Here is a 17,892-nt window from a genome sequence, read left to right as displayed (position 1 = left end):
AAAGGCAGACTTGAGTCGTTTAAAGGCGTCTTCCGCTTGAGGAGGCCAAGACTTGGGATCGGCATTTTTTTTGGTTAAAGCCACGATAGGAGCCACAACGGTAGAAAAATGTGGAATAAATTGCCTGTAATAATTGGCGAACCCCAAAAAGCGTTGGATAGCACGGAGTCCGGAGGGGCGTGGCCAATCTAAGACGGCAGAGAGTTTGTCTGGATCCATTTGTAGTCCCTGGCCAGAGACCAAGTATCCTAGAAAAGGAAGAGATTGGCATTCAAACAGACATTTCTCAATTTTGGCATAGAGTTGATTGTCACGAAGTCTCTGAAGAACCATACGGACATGCTGGCGGTGTTCTTCTAGATTGGCAGAAAAAATTAGGATATCGTCCAGATATACAACAACACAGGAGTATAACAGATCACGAAAAATTTCATTAACAAAGTCTTGGAAGACAGCAGGGGCGTTGCACAGGCCAAAGGGCATGACCAGATACTCAAAGTGTCCATCTCTGGTGTTAAATGCCGTTTTCCACTCATCCCCCTCTCTGATGCGGATGAGGTTATAAGCACCTCTTAAGTCCAGTTTAGTAAAGATGTGGGCACCTTGGAGGCGATCAAAGAGTTCAGAGATGAGGGGTAGGGGGTAGCGGTTCTTAACCGTGATTTTATTAAGACCGCGGTAGTCAATGCAAGGACGTAGGGAGCCATCTTTTTTGGACACAAAGAAAAATCCGGCTCCGGCAGGAGAGGAGGATTTACGGATAAAGCCCTTTTTTAAATTTTCCTGGACGTATTCAGACATGGCAAGAGTCTCTGGGGCAGAGAGAGGATAAATTCTGCCCCGGGGTGGAGTAGTGCCCGGGAGGAGGTCGATAGGACAATCATAAGGCCTGTGAGGAGGTAGAGTCTCAGCTTGTTTTTTGCAGAAAACATCCGCGAAGTCCATATAGGCCTTAGGGAGACCGGTTACTGGAGGAACCACAGAGTCACGGCAAGGAGTACTGGGAACCGGTTTTAGACAGTCCTTGGAACAAGAGGGCCCCCAACTCTTGATCTCCCCAGTGGACCAATCCAGGGTTGGGGAATGAAGTTGAAGCCAGGGAAGTCCAAGGAGAATTTCCGAAGTGCAATTGGGGAGGACCAAAAGTTCAATCCTCTCGTGATGAGATCCGATGCTCATTAGAAGGGGCTCCGTGCGGAAACGTATGGTACAGTCCAATCTTTCATTGTTTACACAATTGATGTAAAGGGGTCTGGCGAGACTGGTCACTGGGATGTTGAACCTGTTGACGAGAGAGGCCAAAATAAAATTTCCTGCAGATCCAGAGTCCAAGAAGGCCACAGTAGAGAAGGAGAAGGCAGAGGCAGACATCCGCACAGGCACAGTAAGACGTGGAGAAGCAGAGTAGACATCAAGGACTGTCTCACCTTTGTGCGGAGTCAGCGTACGTCTTTCCAGGCGGGGAGGACGGATAGGACAATCCCTCAGGAAGTGTTCGGTACTAGCACAGTACAGGCAGAGGTTCTCCATGCGGCGTCGTGTCCTCTCTTGAGGTGTCAGGCGAGACCGGTCGACCTGCATAGCCTCCACGGCGGGAGGCACAGGAACGGATTGCAGGGGACCAGAGGAGAGAGGAGCCGAAGAGAAGAAACGCCTCGTGCGAACAGAGTCCATATCTTGGCGTAGCTCCTGACGCCTTTCGGAAAAACGCATGTCAATGCGAGTGGCTAGGTGAATGAGTTCATGTAGATTAGCAGGAATTTCTCGTGCGGCCAGAACATCTTTAATGTTGCTGGATAGGCCTTTTTTAAAGGTCGCGCAGAGGGCCTCATTATTCCAGGATAATTCTGAAGCAAGAGTACGGAATTGTACGGCATACTCGCCAACGGAAGAATTACCCTGGACCAGGTTCAACAGGGCAGTCTCAGCAGAAGAGGCTCGGGCAGGTTCCTCAAAGACACTTCGGATTTCCGAGAAGAAGGAGTGTACAGAGGCAGTGACGGGGTCATTGCGGTCCCAGAGCGGTGTGGCCCAAGACAGGGCTTTTCCAGACAGAAGGCTGACTACGAAAGCCACCTTAGACCTTTCAGTGGGAAACTGGTCCGACATCATCTCCAGATGCAGGGAACATTGGGAAAGAAAGCCACGGCAAAACTTAGAGTCCCCATCAAATTTATCCGGCAAGGATAGGCGTAGACCAGGAGCGGCCACTCGCTGCGGAGGAGGTGCAGGAGCTGGCGGAGGAGATGACTGCTGAAGCTGTGGTAGTAACTGCTGTAGCATAACGGTCAGTTGAGACAGCTGTTGGCCTTGTTGCGCTATCTGTTGTGACTGCTGGGCGACCACCGTGGTGAGGTCAGCGACAACTGGCAGAGGAACTTCAGCGGGATCCATGGCCGGATCTACTGTCACGATGCCGGCTGGCAGGTAGTGGATCCTCTGTGCCAGAGAGGGATTGGCGTGGACCGTGCTAGTGGATCGGTTCTAAGTCACTACTGGTTTTCACCAGAGCCCGCCGCAAAGCGGGATGGTCTTGCTGCGGCGGTAGTGACCAGGTCGTATCCACTAGCAACGGCTCACCTGTCTGGCTGCTGAAGATAGGCGCGGTACAAGGGAGTAGACAGAAGCAAGGTCGGACGTAGCAGAAGGTCGGGGCAGGCAGCAAGGATCGTAGTCAGGGGCAACGGCAGGAGGTCTGGAACACAGGCTAGGAACACACAAGGAAACGCTTTCACTGGCACGATGGCAACAAGATCCGGCAAGGGAGTGCAGCGGAAGTGAGGTGATATAGGGAAGTGCACAGGTGAACACACTAATTGGAATCACTGCGCCAATCAGCGGCGCAGTGGCCCTTTAAATCGCAAAGACCCGGCGCGCGCGCGCCCTAGGGAGCGGGGCCGCGCGCGCCGGGACAGGACCGAGGGAGAGCGAGTCAGGTACGGGAGCCGGGGTGCGCATCGCGAGCGGGCGCTACCCGCATCGCGAATCGCATCCCGGCTGGAAGCGGAATCGCAGCGCCCCGGGTCAGTGGATGTGACCGGAGCGCTGCAGTGGGGAGAGTGTAGCGAGCGCTCCGGGGAGGAGCGGGGACCCGGAGCGCTCGGCGTAACAGTATTCCTGTAGCCGCTACGCACGTACCCAAAAAGTAAAGGTAACAAGTGTCAAATGTTGTCTAGGAATGTCTAAAATAATGTATATATAGTGTTCTGGGGAGAAGTGTGTCCTAACAAGGGACCACAGTAGCCAAGGCATTGGGTAAAAGCCTCCGGCAGGCCAATCCATCAGAGCTGTATATATTAGTCATATTCTTCAGTAGTCATACAGTTAATAAGTCTTTATATAGTTCAGAGCATGTATGGACATTTGTACTATAAGGACTCCTTGTTCTCATCAGTTCTATTAAGTTCAGCCTGGATATGGACATTGTTTGAAATGCCTCCAGGACTGCATGTGACCCCTGTGGTCATTCCGCTCCTCCGCCCTCCAGGACTGGGTGTCGAGGGCCACTTCATTAAAGGGGGGGATTTTGTGGTTGCCCAGTACAGGGTGGTGTGTCCTCGTACCATTTTCCTGCCCTGTCAGACAGAGTCCTTGCATGTTCCCAGGGCCCCCTTACAGTATAATCCCCATGTTGTATATATTTGTGTTGTAAAGTGCATTGTTCCTTTAAATTGTAAACCACATGCTTGTTACCCAGGAGACACTAGTGACCAGGTGATTCCCCCCCCCCCCCAAATGACCTATGGGCTCCTTGCACAGCCCCCCTATAAAACCAGGGGTAGAGCTACAATCTCTCTCTTGTTGCTGAGGTCCAGTGCAGTCAAGTCGTCTCAGTGTGTGTCCAGAGTATTGGAGGCCTCAAGCCTAAAGTCTGCAGCCACCTGTCAATTGCAAGTAACGCAAAGTCATCTAATTGTCAGTCATCAAGTCAAGTCTTTCTTATTGTCACCGTGGCCTGCACTAAAGTCTGTCTAACTACTGCAAGTCCCAACAAGCCTGCGAGCTCCTGTGTCACTGGTCACCTCCTTGGGATATTGGCTGTACTGCATAGACTGTGTCATCTGTCTACCCTCAGTAAAGCTACCATTGTCCGTAGCTTGGCGTCGGTGTCTTCATTGCCCCCGTGCCTAGCCCAGGATCCAGCTGTATTACCTTCGGGTGGTTAAGATAATAACACCTAAAGATATGTAGACCACACCAAATATGTGAAACCCCAGAGCAAAGTAAAACCAACCACAATATATTGTTAAAAATCTATTATTTACTACATTTATTAAAGGGTATGCATACAGATTAAATGAATAATAGTATCATTAGATAATAAAGGTTAAAAAATATAAAAATAAGAGGGGTACTGGGGTGAGAGAGCCTGTGGAAGTGGCAATGTAGTATAATAGGTCAAATTAGATAAAGCAAGGAGCCTGACTCGGACTGATATAAAGTGCTATAAAATAGCAGCAAATACAAGTGCAAACAAGAACAGTGCTAAACAAATGGAACAAATACCTCCATGTGAGATAATTACATAACAAAGAATCAAGAAAATAAAGTGCCATAATGTGCCTGAGAATTCATAAAAACAATGGACGTGCCAAACGCAAAGAGAGAAAGTGCTAGTGCAGCTCGGTCTGAAATCAGTGAGTAAGATAGATAAGGGAATAGCAGCCTCATGTAATAGCCACAGGACTCACCCCAGTCCTGCACCACAACTCCAACGCGTTTCGCCAGGAAAGGCTTTTTCCAGGAGTCTTCGGGTGGTTAAGGCTAAACCACGCCCTGGCATCACGTCAAGAAGGGGTTAATAACATCTGCCCCTAGAGCCACAACATCTGCCCTGCATCTACCCTGCATTGCACCCCGACACCACACATATTCTTCTATCTTTTGGATCCCCTATCCTAAGATGTTTTCCAGTGGAATACCCTTTTAAAAAGTTGTTTAAAGAGTCGCACCCACCATGTAGAAAAAAATGTTTCTGTCCCTGTTGCCCATCTATCCCATCTATCTGGAGCATCAGTGCCGCACTGCCTCCAGACTGTACATGCCGGGGGCGGGCAGCCAATGAGCGAAGGCATCTGCAAGGCAAGGCAGCCAATGAGCACAGCAGATTGAAAGGCAGGGAGCGAGCGCAGGCAGACTGAATTTGGACCGAAAACCCGGCCGGGATCAGTCCAAATTCAGCTGCAGCCGGCCACTGGGAGGGAGACCCCTAGTGGCCGGATTTCAAGTGCAAAAAAAATAATTTAAACACAAAATAAATTATAGAAATATATTAGAGATATGTTGTAGTACATAAGTACTACAGCATATCAAAAAAAAAAAAGTTGATCACAGTGCCCATTTAAAACTACAGTGAAACTCCTCATATAGACCTCCTGACCCAATTTTCTAGGACAGATTTTCACTCCACCATACATTATACATAGTGACCTTTTTTTAAAAAGACCCCCACCCCCACAGAAGACCACTTTTTAGTGCAATTTAGAGTGGTCTTCTCTCTTTCTATATGATGTTATTGTAGGTATATTTGACATTACATGCAAATAAATGGTCAAATATAATAAACTCACCATTGGTAGAAGTATTACCCCGGCCGGTTACCCAGCATTCCATGCCACAGGGGAAGGTGACGGCAGCAGATGGCAGACAGATGGGCCTGATGTCCTGGGTGTAGGTGACGGGGCTAGAGAGCTTCAGTAGAGCGATGTCCCCTCGGCCTCTGTGGTTATTATACTGGGGGTGTCTGATGATGTCGCTGACCTGAGCGATGGTCATGTGATCATCCTCCGCCGACAGCTGATGTCTCCCCAGGTATATAGAATAATGGTCCAGGTTATTGGAGCTGAGGAAGGTAAAAAAGGAATCAGAAGAAACATGAAATCAAAAAGAGATGTGAAATATGGAAAAAATTGATAAATTAAGTTATTCTGCTTTGTATCTCTCTATAAGGTGGAACCAACATCCAAAATCTGTTTTAGAAACGACAACTTTCCTGACACCTCGGGAAATTCGAGATTATGGCAGCATCAGGACCACCAGCTCTCAGTTCTGAACCTCCCCCATGTTCATAAAGCTGATCATGTTCATTTCTTCCCAACATTTGGCTGAGTCTGCCCTATACACAGGGGGAGGGGGTGCAGGCTGACATCTGCAGCTGACACCCGCCCTCAGTGGCCAGTATTCCAGAAAACTGATTCTGGCCATTTATCCTTCTAGATGTTACGGTCAAGAGTCAGTAACTTGTACAGCTCTATTCAGGGGATCTAACATGTGTGCAAAAAAGATACAAACATTTTCAGAATGTTTTTTTTTATTTCTTTTTTTTAAATCCTCCTTTTTCCATTTTTTTTTTCAATAAAATTTATGTAAACCACAAAAAAATAAAACACCGTCAAGCCCCCTCCGATAGACTTGCATTGAGGGTGACATCACGAGCGGGGTGTGACCGTGACATTATGAGCCTCCGCCCTGCATCGCAAGTCACCCGGCATGGATGTCTGGGGTGCTTCAGGCGAGATCGCAGGGGGCCTTCAGCGGTGGGACCCCCACGATCAGACATCTTATCCCCTATCCTTTGGATAGGGCATAAGATGTCTAGGGGCCGAGTACCCCTTTAACAGTAGAGGACACATGACATGAGAGCTCTGATCAAAAATGTATCTTTATTTCTGTTCTGGATGCTTCCGGTGACTTGGTTGGGTTATCAGGGTCTCTACGTTGGTTGTGACACTCTTGGCCCATTAGACGGAGGCCAATAAACTGCACTGGCTCTGAGTCTCACATCTCCTCTAATATTTACAGATAAAATACTTTCTTTCAAACACAAAATGGTCCCCAAACCCATTGACAACCTTTTCTTACCATAAATTCCGGCATAATAAAAAAGTTACTCTTAGGCCATGTTCACATGGCGGTGTTTCAGAGCTTAATCCGGCAGAAAAATTCTGCCTGTAAACTCTGTTACAGCTGAGCCCCATTGCTTTCAATGAGATATTGCTGGACTGTTCATACGGCAAGATTTCCACAACATATATTTCTGGAAATTCCAGAAAAATGGGACTCGAAATTCCAGAAAAATCTCTGGAAATTTCTGAAAAATGTGCACTGTAAACGCCGTTAAAAAAAACAGCATACCCAAAGCTAGATTTTTTTCGGTCACCTTGAATCTCAAAAAACAGAATTAAAATGAAAGCATAAATAAATGAAAAGTCAGGTCTACCCCCAAAATATTTACAAAAACTTGTCATCCAAACCCTCCAAACCTTTTAGTTGGTCCCACAAAACATCAAGTAAAATAATGGTGTCACTAAACAGTATAAACTAAAAAATAAGCCCTTGTCTTTCAACTGAAAAACAAGTAATAAACTTAAACAATAAAATCAAAAATCAATTAATAAAAATTAATATTTGAAGGGTTGAAGACAAATAATGTAAATGACGGTCATGTGACACTCAGATGTCATTGTACTCACTTTATAAAGCAGTGAGCGGCGGAGAGCACCCACTGGCCGGAGATGAGGCTTCCTCCACATATATGGGCCCCTGAATACCTCACGCTGACCTGCCAGGGCCACTGTCCATCCCGAGCATCTGTACCCTCAAGAGTCCGGCCGGAGACCACTGGAGCCCCGCACACCGGAGGGGATGAGGTTGTCTCGGTGGAAACAGAAGTCGAAACTTAAAAAAATGAAGGAAAAAAAACAAAAAACATTTCACTATAGTTTTTTTTATTTGTTTTTTAGTCTTTTTTTTTGCCTTTCTTTTAGCCTTTTTTGGGGGGGCAGTAGTTATAAAAAGAAATCTAGAATCCCGGACAAACCTTCAGATGGTTGAACAGTTGTTCTTTTCTGTCAAAATTTGCTTATATGTTTAGCCACAAATTTCAATAAAATAATTCTAAAGTAAAAAAAAAATAAAAAAATATTCTAAATATTGTTTTTTTTTTTTTTTTTTTTTGGGGGGGGGGGGGGGCTATAGCTATGAAAGTCTATTGGTGGAAACACATTTTTATACTTTTAGAAACAAATATAAATAAAATGACCCTAAAGACAAGGACCAGCAGTTGTTGAAGAGATACTTACCGGCGAGGACCATGATGAGTATCAGAGGTGTCGGTAACATGTCCCCCACGTGGCCCCACATGGTGACTTCCATCTTTTTGGGGTGGAGCATGGTCCGGACTGATGTCTTCTGCTCTTGGCAGATCGTATTTATTTTCATGAAAATTGTTTCCTGGTCAGTGGTGGGACTCGAGGTGAGGGGGAGTACCAGGAAACATCTCACAATTTAATTTGGAATGTATGGTATTTCTTGAAAAGTCAGTTGGGATGGGTGTAAATTTGCATTCATAAACATTCAGGGAAAGTCAAGAATGAAACTGATTCCTAGAATATTTTTCTTTGTCCTTACCCCAAGTTGTTTTTGTTCCCGCTGTTTCTTCACACGCAACCTCTGGAGATTTCATTCTCTTTACACAGTCTTGACTCAGTAGGGGGCCATCACCCCCCCCCCCCCCACGACCCAGACCACTCTGCTATCTTTTGGATTTATACAATAATTACCTATAATAATTACTTTCCTCCCTTTCTGGGGTCTGAATTTATTTGGACATCTGGTCCAGGGTCTAAACTTATTTAGGCTTTTAATCGGGGTCTGAATTAAAGGGGTATTCCCCAGGGGATAAGATGTCTGATCGCGGGCGGGGGGGGGGGGGGGTCGCTGCTGAGACCCCCTGCGGTCTACCTGCAGCACCCGCATTCTATGCGGGGACTGCGTCTCTAGTTTCGGAAACCTCCAGGTTTCTGGGACTGGGGATGTGACGTCACACCACGCCCCCTCCATTCATGTCTATGGGAGGGGGCGTGACGGACGTCACGCCCCCTCCCATAGACATGAATGGAGGGGCGTGGCATGACGTGGCATGAAGTCACATGACGTGGCATGACGTCACATCCCAGAAACCCGGAGGTTCCCCCCCCCCCCCCCCACGATCAGACATCTTATCCCCTACCCTTTGGATAAGGGATAAAATGTTTTTGCCCAGAATACCCCTTTAATTTAGAGTTCTGGATTGGAGCCTATAATTATTTACGGGTCTGCTTTTATATAGGGTTCTGTTCTGGAGTGTTATGAATCAATTTAATAGTGGGGTCTGTTCTGTGGCCTGTATTTGTTTTTGGGGTTAAAGCAGGGCTATTAAATAATGTATCGGGCTCTTCTGGGGTCTGAATTAATTCTGAAATTAATCTGGCATCTGAATTTTTTTAGGGGTCTGGTTTGGGGGTCTGAATTTATTTAGGAGTTTAATTAAGGGGATGGAATTTATTCAGAGGTTTGAATGAATATAAAAGAGTTATTTAGGAAAAAACTTTATATAAACTTTATATATATCAACTAGCGCTGTGTCTGCGGGGGGGTGCGGCCCATAGACTGGTTTGAGTGGCATTGGGGCCGCTCTGCCAGTGGGTCGTTCCCCCCCTGTGGGCATTGGTGTCGCGGTGGTGGTGGTCGCCGCCCGGTGCTGCGCCATTTTATGCTAGGGACGTTAGGGACCCACTCTGGATAGGTGGCCTTGACATGGCGAGTGGGCTTGTACTTTTTGATCAAAAATGTATACTAACTACCTGTTAGTTTTTGATATTGTGCTGAGAAGCAATCAGATCATTATACAAGATTGTAGATGTGCGACCGTGTCTGTTTTTCTACCCAAATTCAGATTTGTAAATTACTTCTATAAAAAATTCTTAATCCTTTCAGTACTTATGAGCTGCTGAAGTTGAGTTGTTCTTTTCTGTCTAAGTGCTCTCTGATGACACCTGTCTCTGGAACCGCCCAGAGTAGAAGTAAATCCCCATAGCAAAACCTCTTCTACTTTGTGCAGTTCCCGAGACAAGCAGAGATGTCAGCAGAGAGCACTACTGCCAGACAGAAAAGAACAACTCAACTTCCGCAGCTGATAATTATTAGAAGAATTAAGATTTTAGCTTTCTGGAGTCAGTTGATATAAAAAATAAAAAATAAATGATTTTTCCTGGAAACCCCTTTAAACATCTGTTTTGAAGTCCAAATTTACTTTAGGGTCTATTTTGGGGAAAGTTTTGCGGTCTGCATTTATTTTGGGGTCCGGCCAGGGCTGTGAAATACGGTAATGTTATGGGCTCTTCTGGAGTCTGAATTATTTATTAAATTAATCTGGCATCTGATGTTTTATTTTAGGTGTCTGGTTTGGGGGTCTGAATTTTTTTTAGGGGTTTGAATTAATTGTAAGAACAGGTTAGAGTCTGAATTTATTTTGGAGTCTATCTGAAGGAATAGATTGTTTTTTGAACTATGGTCTGGGGTCTGTATTTATTTTGGCTCTAGTTCTTGGATCTAAATTAAAGGGGTATTCCAGGAATATTTTTTATTTGACTATGCTACAGGGGCTGTAAAGTTATTGTAGTACATAATACATTGTCTGTACCTGTGTGTGACGGTTTTCTCACAATTCTTCTGTGATTTTAACCCCAATATTTATTTTTAACATCATACAAAATGACTGTTGTCTCAGATTTTTCCCAGGTTGCAATGCGGCCGAGACCTGACTCACTAGTCAGCTGATGACAGGGAGCCTGTCTGCTTCAATAGGTGGAGCGATCGCTTGGTGGGAGAGAGATCAATCTGCAACTAATGCAACAGCTGGAGGCACCCTGATTGAAAACCACACTGATTTGAATGGATGCAGCTCATTTATGTTTCAATGGGTGGGGTGGCTGATGTGTGGGAGGGAGGAAGATGGAATTGTGAGATTTGTAGTCAGAAAAAGAAAAGTCAAACAGGAAATACCAGTTCACAAACAGCTAGCCACAGTGTTAGGGTACATTCACATGCGCAGATTTTCGCAGCGTATTTAGCTGCAGATCTGCTGGTGAAGGCCCCCTCTATGCTGGCTTTACAAGTGCCTGCTGGTAGCGGCAATATGCCGCTACGAGCATACACACTGCAGTGATGTGTGCGGCGTACTCGCACATCGCGGCCGCTTTCCCCTCTCTGAGCTAGGCAGAGAGCTCCCGCGATGTGTGAGTATACTGCGACTCGCACATCACAGTGTGTCTGCTGGCAGCGGCGTATTGCCACCACGAGCAGGCACATGTAAAGCCGGCATAGAGCGGGGCCTTCACCAGCGGATCTGCAGCGTAAAATACACTGAAAATCCACCCGTGTGAACGTACCCTTATGGTAATCTCACAGCATAGCCATTTATCCCCAAGACAAGTGCAGATCCTTCCTAATCATGTCCATTACTGTCTGCCAGGTACCTACTAAGATCACCTTATGGTGGAGGACCCCTTTAATTATAGAGTTTGAGTTAATATTGAGTTCATTTTAGAGTTTGGATTAATTTAGGGGTCTGGTTTGGAGTCTGAATTTATTTTGGAGTCTGAATTTATTTTGGAGTCTGAATTTATTTTGGGGTTTACTCTGGGGCCTGAATGTATTTTTTGTGTATCCAGTCTGGGGTTTTTTGTCTTTCTGTGGAGACTGGGGGTGACTGCAGAAGTGAAGGGTCCAAAATGTCTTGACAGGCAACTTTAAAGGGGTCAAGAGAAGTGGCCACTTGTTTTAATAACCCCTTTAACTGCCCATAAGATAAAATTGTTACTATGACATCTTTGCCTTTAAATCTGTGTTGAGACATTCCTTCGTTATTCCTCCTTGAAATGTATTAACCCCTTGAAGACACAGACAAGTTTTAATGTTTTTATTAAGTGTCATTTAGTGATTTTTGTTTGTTTGCTTGTTTTTATGCCATTCGTACAATTACGTTGGTCTCCATAATCCTCAGATTGATGCAATTACGGTGTTACCCAATTTGTATAGTTTTTATGATGTTTTATTACTTCTGAAAAAGTTAGAAACTTGACAAAATATATATTTTATTGCTTTTTTATGACCCTTATAAGTTGTTTACTTTTCCGTCCATGTTAAAATAACCTACATGAGGCGATCTCCATGTTGGTAATAGCCGCAGCTCTTGGCCGATGGATGCCGGGGGAGCTGGCAGTCACTATCACAAGAGAAATCAGGGCACTTGTCCTGGATCCCTGAACAAGCGTCTCTTTCCCAACAAGCACGTCTCCATTGGCTCCCCATCTGTGTCCTGTCCATGATGTAGGACCATGTAATGACATCACTCATCCTGTGTAGCCTGCAACAGAGGGGAAGCGGGAAAAGAAACTTGTTGGCGCAGGAGCGTGGGGAAAGATGAGTTTCTCTCTTTTTTTGTGTGTGAGAGGAGACATGTCTACCTAAAGGGGGCATCTATCTGCCTACAAGGGCACTGACCAAGACACCTATCTCTTTATAGGGAAACCTAGCTACAGAGGGGCACCCATCTACCTACAGGAGCACCTATCTACCTACAGGGGCACCTATTTACAAATGACCTACCTATTTATGTAATGACCTACAGGGACACTTTTCTACCAGAAGAGGGCACCTATATACCTATAGGGGGCACTTATCTATCCACAGGTGCCCCTTTCTACCTGAAAGGGGCACCTATTTACCTACAGGGACACCTATTTATCAGAAAGGGCACTTATTTACCTACAAAGTCACAAGATCACCTTCTCCTTCTGCCGCACGGATCCCCGCTCAGCCTGATGAGACACATAATCCATGAGTAAGAAGCAATACGATCCAGCGTCACTCGATAAAACGTCAAACTTTTATTGAGCCATTTAAAATTCCGTGATACAGGACAGTGCACACCACCTAAATGTGACCACACCACTGAAGCCGGATGCGTTTTGGGCGCATGCGCACCCTTGATCGCTGATGCACCTGTGTTGGGCTACTCCTCTTTAAAGGGGTACTCCGCTGCTCAGCGTTTGGAACAAACTGTTCTGAATGCTGGAGCCGGCGCCGGGAGCTCGTGACGTCATAGTCCCGCCCCGTCATGACGTCACGCCCCACCCCTTCAATGCAAGTCTATGGGAGGGGGCGTGACGGCTGTCACGCCCCCTCCCATAGACTTGCATTGAGGGGGTGGGGCACTGTATATCACCTCCTCTGGCAGGAAATACAATTCTTTCAATACCATACATTTTTAAATGCAAGAAATAACTAGATTGAGCTATGGACATTGTAAAAAACAAAACTTGTAGTCAATTATTGCAAAGTAGGGAGACACATAGAACATGAACACGAGAACCACTAAAGAAATGGATAATATGTTTCTATGTTCTATTGATAATATGTATGATGATATATTGTAACTATTACAATCCGCAGTTTGGTGCAGTTAAACATATAATAAATAGGCATTTTTATTTGCTAAAAGAAGATGCCAAAACGGCAGAGATTTTAAGCAGGGGTGTAGCAGTTGTTCCTAAAAAGGCTGCCACTTTAAAAGATAGCTTGGCTCCCAGCTTGGTGGTGTCACAGACGCAGAATGTGAATAGGTGACTAAACAATGCAGGACCACACCCTGTAAGACCTGCGGCATGTCATGGTCTGAAAAGAATTTTTTTAAGGCTATGTTTCCACTTGTTTTTTTTTTTTTCTGAGTTTTCATTTGAGTGGAAATAGCATTTTTTGCCCCTTTGGCTATTTTTAAATTTTTTTTTTTTTTTTTTTTTTTTTTTTGTCTTCCAAAATTTGTTGGGTACCAAAAAAAATAAATAAATAAATAAAAAAAAAAAAGGAAGAGAAAAAAAAAAAAGGATGCAGTAGGGATGTGTGTCTGTTTTCACTTTTTTTCTCTCTTTTTTAATTAGTACTACTAGGTAGTACTACTACTCTCAGCATGGAACAGACTGTAGAGTAGTAGTACCTGTACTAATAGACATATCGCCTTGGGTGTCACTCCTGACACCCGATATGATCGTCCATACAGCGCTCACATCTCTGCTCTGTATTCCGCCCAGTGATGTGAATAGAACATCATTCATATTTTCCGCCCAGAGTGGGGATTGGCCGGATGGTTGCAGCCAATCACAGCTCTGAGGGAAATATGAATGAATGATGTTCTATTCATATCACTGGCCTGAGTATAGTGCAGAGATGCGAAGCGCTGCATCTCTGCAATAGATAGGATGATTGCATCGGGTGTCAGGAGTGATACTTGCTGTGATCTGTCCTTAACTGCAGGTACTACTACTCCCATCATGGATCACACTCTGCTACATGCTGGGAGCTGTAGTACCTGCCTTAATAGACAGATCGCAGTGAGTGTCACTTCTGACACCTGTTGCGATCTGACAATTAATGCAGGTACTACAGCTCCCACTATTGAGCAGAGTGTGCTCCATGTTGGGAGTAGTAGTACCTGCAGTTAAGGAAAGATCACAGCAGATGTCACTCCTGACACCCGCTGTGTTCCTCCTATATAATGTATAGATGTGGCCGCTCTTCTATGGTCCCCTGCACGCCGTATATATACATATATTCATATTTCCCACAAAGAGCTGTGATTGGCTGGAACCATCTGACCAATCACAGCTCTACAGGAAATATGAATAGGTGTATATGTACGACAGTGCAGGGGACCATAGAAGAGCGGCCGCCGCATCTATACATTATACAGGAGGGTCACAAAAGACCCGGGCGATCTGTCAATTAGTACAGGTACTACTACTCCCATCATGGAACAGTGTGTTCCACGCTGGGAGTAGTAGTACTGTCTTAAAAAATTTAAAAAAAATGAAGAAGAGAAAGTGAAAAACTACACTACATTTTTATTATTGCCATTTACATTTGTACTGCCCTGCCCGCCCACATAAATTGATCCCTATTTAAAAATTAATTAAAAATTAATTCTAAAAAGATACATTTCAGTAAATACAATCTTTACCATCACTACTGTATTTTTTTTATTATTATTTTTTTAATGGTACCCTATGACATTTTATTAAAAAAAGGTATCTCTATCACTTTTTTGGATAATGAAAGTAAAAAAATAAATAAAAACTGTTTGCAAAGACACCAAAGTTAAAACCCAGATGGCGTTTTTCTTGGTGTTTTTTTTTTACTCCCATAGACTTCTATGGGAGAAAACGCCATGATTCCAGGGGAAAAGATGCCATAGGCTCAACATGCTGCGACTTTGCAAAACTGCCAAAGAGCTAAAAAAAATGCCAAAAAAGAGTGAAAAACACCAAAAGGATTAAAAAATAAAAAAAAATTAAAAAACGCCAAACTGAAAAATGCAAAGTGGAAAAAGAATTTTGCATTTTTTTTATTGATTTACAGCTAACATCTGGCTGCGGCGTTTTTGTCAATGAAAAAATTTCATGGGGGCCATTTTCGCATTTATTTTGGACAAAATGGAAACTGTTTTGGAAACTTAGCTTAATAGTTCAGAAAATAAAGTATAAAATATTGGGAAATACATAAATTGCTGTTCTCAAAATGTAATTGTATTTACTGTCGGAGGAGGTGATTGTTACGCCTAGCGCTCCGGGTCCCCGCTCCTCCCCGGAGCGCTCACGGCGCCTTTCTCCCTGCAGCGCCCCGGTCAGTCCCGCTGACCGGGAGCGCTGCACTGTCTTGGCCGTTGGGGATGCGATTCGCACAGCGGGACGCGCCCGCTCGCGAATCGCATCCCAGGTCACTTACCCGTCTCGGTCCCCTGCTGTCATGTGCTGGCGCGCGCGGCTCCGCTCTCTAGGGCGCGCGCGCGCCAGCTCTCTGAGACTTAAAGGGCCAGTGCACCAATGATTGGTGCCTGGCCCAATTAGCTTAATTGGCTTCCACCTGCTCCCTGCCTTTATCTGACCTCCTCCCATGCACTCCCTTGCCGGATCTTGTTGCCCTTGTGCCTAGTGAAAGCGTTTTGTGTGTTTAAAGCCTGTGTACCAGAACTTCTGCTATCTCCCCTGACTACGAACCTTGCCGCCTGCCCCCGACCTTCTGCTACGTCCGACTTTGCTTCTGCCTACTCCCTTGTACCTCGCCTATCTTCAGCAGCCAGAGAGGTGAGCCGTTGCTAGTGGATACGACCTGGTCACTACCGCCGCAGCAAGACCATCCCGCTTTGCGGCGGGCTCTGGTGAAAACCAGTAGTGTCTTAGAACCGGTCCACTAGCACGGTCCTCGCTATCCCTCTCTGGCACAGAGGATCCACCTCCTGCCAGCCGGCATCGTGACAGTAGATCCGGCCATGGATCCCGCTGAAGTTCCTCTGCCAGTTGTCGCTGACCTCCCTACGCTGGTCGCCCAGCAAGCTCGTCAGATCGCCCAACAAGATCACCAGCTGTCGTACTTGACCACCATGACACAGCAACTCCAGTCACAACTACAGCAAGTACAGTCACAGCTACAGCAGCAACAACCATCTCCTCCGCCAGCTCCTGCACCCCTTCCGCAGCGAGTGGCCACTCCTAGCCTCCGCCTGTCCTTGCCGGACAAATTTAATGGGGACTCTAAGTTTTGCCGTGGCTTTCTTTCGCAATGTTCCCTGCACATGGAGATGATGTCGGACCAGTTTCCTACTGAAAGGTCTAAGGTGGCTTTCGTAGTCAGCCTTCTGTCTGGAAAAGCTCTGTCATGGGCCACACCGCTCTGGGACCGCAATGACCCCGTCACTGCCTCTGTACACTCCTTCTTCTCGGAAATTCGAAGTGTCTTTGAGGAACCTGCCCGAGCCTCTTCTGCTGAGACTGCCCTGCTGAACCTGGTCCAGGGTAATTCCTCCGTTGGCGAGTACGCCATACAATTCCGTACTCTTGCCTCTGAACTATCCTGGAATAATGAGGCTCTCTGCGCGACCTTTAAAAAAGGCCTATCCAGCAACATTAAAGATGTTCTGGCCGCACGAGAGACTCCTGCTAACCTGCATGAACTCATTCATCTAGCCACTCGCATTGACATGCGTTTTTCTGAGAGGCATCAAGAGCTCCGCCAGGAAAAAGACTTAGATCTCTGGACACCTCTCCCACAGTCTCCACTGCAATCTGCGCCTAGGCCTCCCGCCGAGGAGGCCATGCAAGTGGATCGGTCTCGCCTGACCCTGGAAGAGAGGAATCGCCGTAAGGAAGAGAATCTTTGTCTGTACTGTGCCAGTACTGAACATTTTTTGGTGGATTGCCCAATCCGTCCTCCACGTCTGGGAAACGCACGCTCGCACCCAGCTCTCGTGGGTGTGGCGTCTCTTGATGCTAAGTCGGCTTCTCCACGTCTCACGGTGCCTGTTCGGATTTCTACTTCAGCCAGCTCTTCCCTCTCAGCCGTGGCCTGCCTGGACTCTGGAGCTTCTGGGAATTTTATTCGGGAGTCCTTAGTGAATAAATTCCGCATTCCGGTGACCCGTCTTGTCAAGCCACTCCACGTTTCCGCGGTCAACGGAGCCAAGTTGGATTGCACCGTGCGTTTCCGCACGGAGCCCCTCCTAATGTGCATCGGACCTCATCACGAGGAAATTGTATTTTTGGTCCTTCCTAATTGCGCTTCTGAAGTTCTCCTTGGACTACCCTGGCTTCAACACCATTCCCCAACCCTGGATTGGTCCACTGGGGAGATCAAGAGTTGGGGCCCCTCTTGTTCCAAGGACTGCCTTCAACCGGTTCCCAGTACTCCCTGCCGTGACCCTGTGGTTCCTCCTGTATCCGGTCCCCCTAAGGTCATTAAGGACTCTGCCTGCCACAGGAAATGCCTCTCCCCCCCTCCCAGTCCCATCAGGCAAGCCCCTGTGTCCCCCCATGGCCCCCGTCCTGGTGTCACACTGCCCCGTGCCAGGCCTCGCCCTCTGCCCTCCCTCCCCATTCCCACTCCTGCTGTACTGCCTGCCGTTGAGGAAACCCTCCATTCTTTCCCGGTGTCCTCATCCCAGGGGAGGCAGTTACCGGACAAAGAGAAGGGGAGACCTAAGGGGGGGGGGGTACTGTTACGCCTAGCGCTCCGGGTCCCCGC

General features: G+C 46.4%; 1 protein-coding gene across 1 annotated transcript; it reads right to left on the bottom strand.

Annotated features, from left to right (window-relative positions):
- Positions 1-5,013: 5,013 nt before the first annotated feature.
- LOC130285358 (prostasin-like) lies at positions 5,014-12,601 on the bottom strand (the record flags this gene model as incomplete). Its single annotated transcript, XM_056536717.1, has 4 exons — positions 5,014-5,075; positions 5,571-5,842; positions 7,473-7,677; positions 12,589-12,601. Coding segments are annotated over 4 exons (552 nt in total), but the record flags the coding sequence as incomplete, so codon positions are not given.
- Between the last annotated feature and the right edge of the window lie 5,291 nt (positions 12,602-17,892).

This window comes from Hyla sarda, chromosome 8 (genome assembly GCF_029499605.1).
Source record: "Hyla sarda isolate aHylSar1 chromosome 8, aHylSar1.hap1, whole genome shotgun sequence".
Taxonomy (NCBI): domain Eukaryota; kingdom Metazoa; phylum Chordata; class Amphibia; order Anura; family Hylidae; genus Hyla; species Hyla sarda.
This window is presented reverse-complemented; position numbering and strand designations above follow the sequence as displayed.